This window comes from Carlito syrichta, unplaced genomic scaffold (assembly GCF_000164805.1).
Source record: "Carlito syrichta isolate Samal-C Ts95f unplaced genomic scaffold, Tarsius_syrichta-2.0.1 Scaffold66354, whole genome shotgun sequence".
In the NCBI taxonomy this organism is placed as follows: domain Eukaryota; kingdom Metazoa; phylum Chordata; class Mammalia; order Primates; family Tarsiidae; genus Carlito; species Carlito syrichta.
Genome location: NW_007010450.1, coordinates 1 through 2,726, shown reverse-complemented (window position 1 = coordinate 2,726; position 2,726 = coordinate 1). Strand labels below are relative to the sequence as shown.

Sequence of the window (2,726 nt, the reverse complement as noted above, 5' to 3'; positions counted from 1 at the left end):
TGCATGAGAGATCATAGATCTCAAGGAATCTTAAAATGTTCTTTTTTAAAAAGCACAGTTTTTTTAAGGGACAAGGTTATTTCACAGTCCAGTCCCCCTCCCTGTCATGTCAGCTGCTCATTTATAAATTACTAATTTCTCTTTTTTTGACAGTGGTATTATTCAGCACGACTTGATTTTCTCCCTTCAACAAACAGAATGTGTCCTTAAACCAGTTGAAACTTCAGATATGAAAATGACTCAGCTATTCACCAAAGTTGAATCAGAAGATACAAGTAGCCTCTTTGATAAACTTAAGAAGGAACCTGATGCTTTAACTTTGCTGGCCCCAGCCGCTGGAGACACAATCATATCTTTAGATTTTGGCAGCAATGGTGAGTATTTAGTTAATCTCTTAAACTGTACCTGATGATAAAAGTCCCATTTCTTCCTTTTTTAAAAGAGTCAGGGTGTCAGTGTGTCACTCATGTTAGAATGCAGTGGCATGATCTTAGCAGCCTTGAACTCTTGAGCTCAAGCAATCCTCCTGCCTCAGCCTCTTAAGGGGAGACTACAAGTGCTCACCACTCATTCAGCTAGTTTTTCAAAATTGTTCATAGAGATGAGGTCTCACTGTGTTCCCCAGGCTGGTCTTGAACTCCTGGTCTCAAGTGGTTCTCCTGGCCCAGCCTCCCAAAGTCCTGGGATTACAGGCATGAGCTTCTGTGCTTAAGTATTTTTGCCCCTGTTATAGAATGTTAATGTTTTTTAACTTGCTTTTTAAACATTGCTGAAAATTGTGCTTCAAAGTGTCTTTACAGTATTTATTAAATTTTTTTCTATGTGGGATGGTTGATCTTGGCCTATTATTTATATCAATAGGACAAAAAAAGTTGAATTTGGGCATCTAAAGAGAATAGTACTACCTGTATGCTCAAGGTAGCGCCAGCCTATACTTTTGAGTTGGAGAATTGTCATGGGAAAAGGCCTTGTAAATTCTTTGCCCAATCTAGTCCAATTTCCATCACTATTTTGAAATTTTGGGTAAGTATAACATGAAAATATTAGGTCTTACCACAAGCTGGCCCCAGACTTCTCCATGTCCACAGTTCTTACATGTCCAAGGACAGGGAACAACAGTCACGCCTTTATAGGACGGACAGTATTTCTTCTTCCTGCATAAATTCTTACTAGCTACTCTGCTAACTCTGTATCCTGCTGTCAAAATTTCTCCACAATTTAGCAATGTTATGTGGAAATAAGGTACAGTTGCATTAAAGGATAAGTAAGCAGTCATACCACAACATGAAATATGGAAAATAAAAACTGTAATTTTAAGATAGGTTAAATTTTGATTTATAAAAAGGTTGGAATTATAGGTCTTTTATGCCATATAAATGAATAGGAATTATTAATAATGGATTAGAAAGATAACGCAGACTTATAACTATAGCATAGGATCTGTAAACTTTCTGATGAAGGAAAATTTGGTAACGTTGTTTGATGAATTAGACAAACCTTTTGTTAAAAGAAGCGTAAATTTTTGTATGATAAAATCCTTATATACATTAGATTGACTAATTTTTTTCCCCCAGACACAGAAACGGATGACCAACAACTTGAGGAAGTTCCATTATATAATGATGTAATGCTTCCCTCATCCAATGAAAAATTACAGAATATAAATCTGGCAATGTCTCCATTACCTGCCTCTGAAACTCCAAAGCCACTTCGAAGTAGTGCTGACCCTGCACTTAATCAAGAAGTTGCATTAAAATTAGAACCAAATCCAGAGTCACTGGATCTTTCCTTTACCATGCCCCAGATTCAAGATCAACCAGCCAGTCCTTCTGATGGAAGCACTAGACAAAGTTCACCTGAGGTAGGTGTCAAGATACAATAACTAAAGTACAACTTTCAGATTTTAACATTCAAACTTTAGTGTGAACCACATGTCACATTTGTGTGTGTGTGTGTGAATTTTAGCACTTTAAAATTACTGCAAAAACATGTGCCTGTAGTCCCAGCTACTTGGGAGACTGAGGCAGGAAGGTCATTTGAGCCCAGGAGTTTGAGGCTGTGGTAAGCTATGATTGCACCACTGCACTCCAGCCTGGGTGACAGAGTCAGACCCTTCAACTCAGAAACAAACAAACAAAAGAACATGGGGAGAAACTGGTATAATATAAACCAAAAGGTGAAACTTAGATTGTTTCTCTATTATTTATATCAATAAGACAAAAAAAGTTGAATTTGGGCATCTAAAGAGAATAGTACTATTTGTATGCTCAAGGTAGCGCCAGCCTATACTTTTAAGTTGGAGAATTGTCATGGGAAAAGACCTTGTAAATTCTTTGCCCAGTCTGGTCCAATTTCCATCACTATTTTGAAATTTTGGATAAGTATAACATGAAAATATTAGGTCTTACCAGAATAAATACTTAATAACTAGTCTTTTTTTATTCTGGATCTATCTTGGTATTTTAATGCCCTATAAACACAATAAAAAATAGTCTTTATAAAAAAAGTCGAGGCTGGCCAAGACTAGAGGTAATCACATAGGGCTCTTTTTCTGACTCTAGAATAGTTCTTTTTCAGAGCTTCCTGCATCTCATATACTCAGGAGTAGTAGGTAGGGTAGCTTAGATCTGAACATTATAGCTTGATAAATGAGGCACAAATAAGCCTTAATAAAAGTGGTAAGTAATTCTACATTAACTATGTATTGATTAAAACTGACAAGCTAA

The 2,726-nt window shown here is 36.5% G+C and overlaps 1 protein-coding gene across 1 annotated transcript; it reads left to right on the top strand.

The window, feature by feature from the left end:
* Positions 1-152: 152 nt before the first annotated feature.
* On the top strand, positions 153-1,861 carry LOC103253082 (hypoxia-inducible factor 1-alpha-like; the record flags this gene model as incomplete). Its single annotated transcript, XM_008051569.1, has 2 exons — positions 153-374; positions 1,575-1,861. Coding segments are annotated over exons 1-2 (432 nt in total), but the record flags the coding sequence as incomplete, so codon positions are not given.
* Positions 1,862-2,726: the final 865 nt, after the last annotated feature.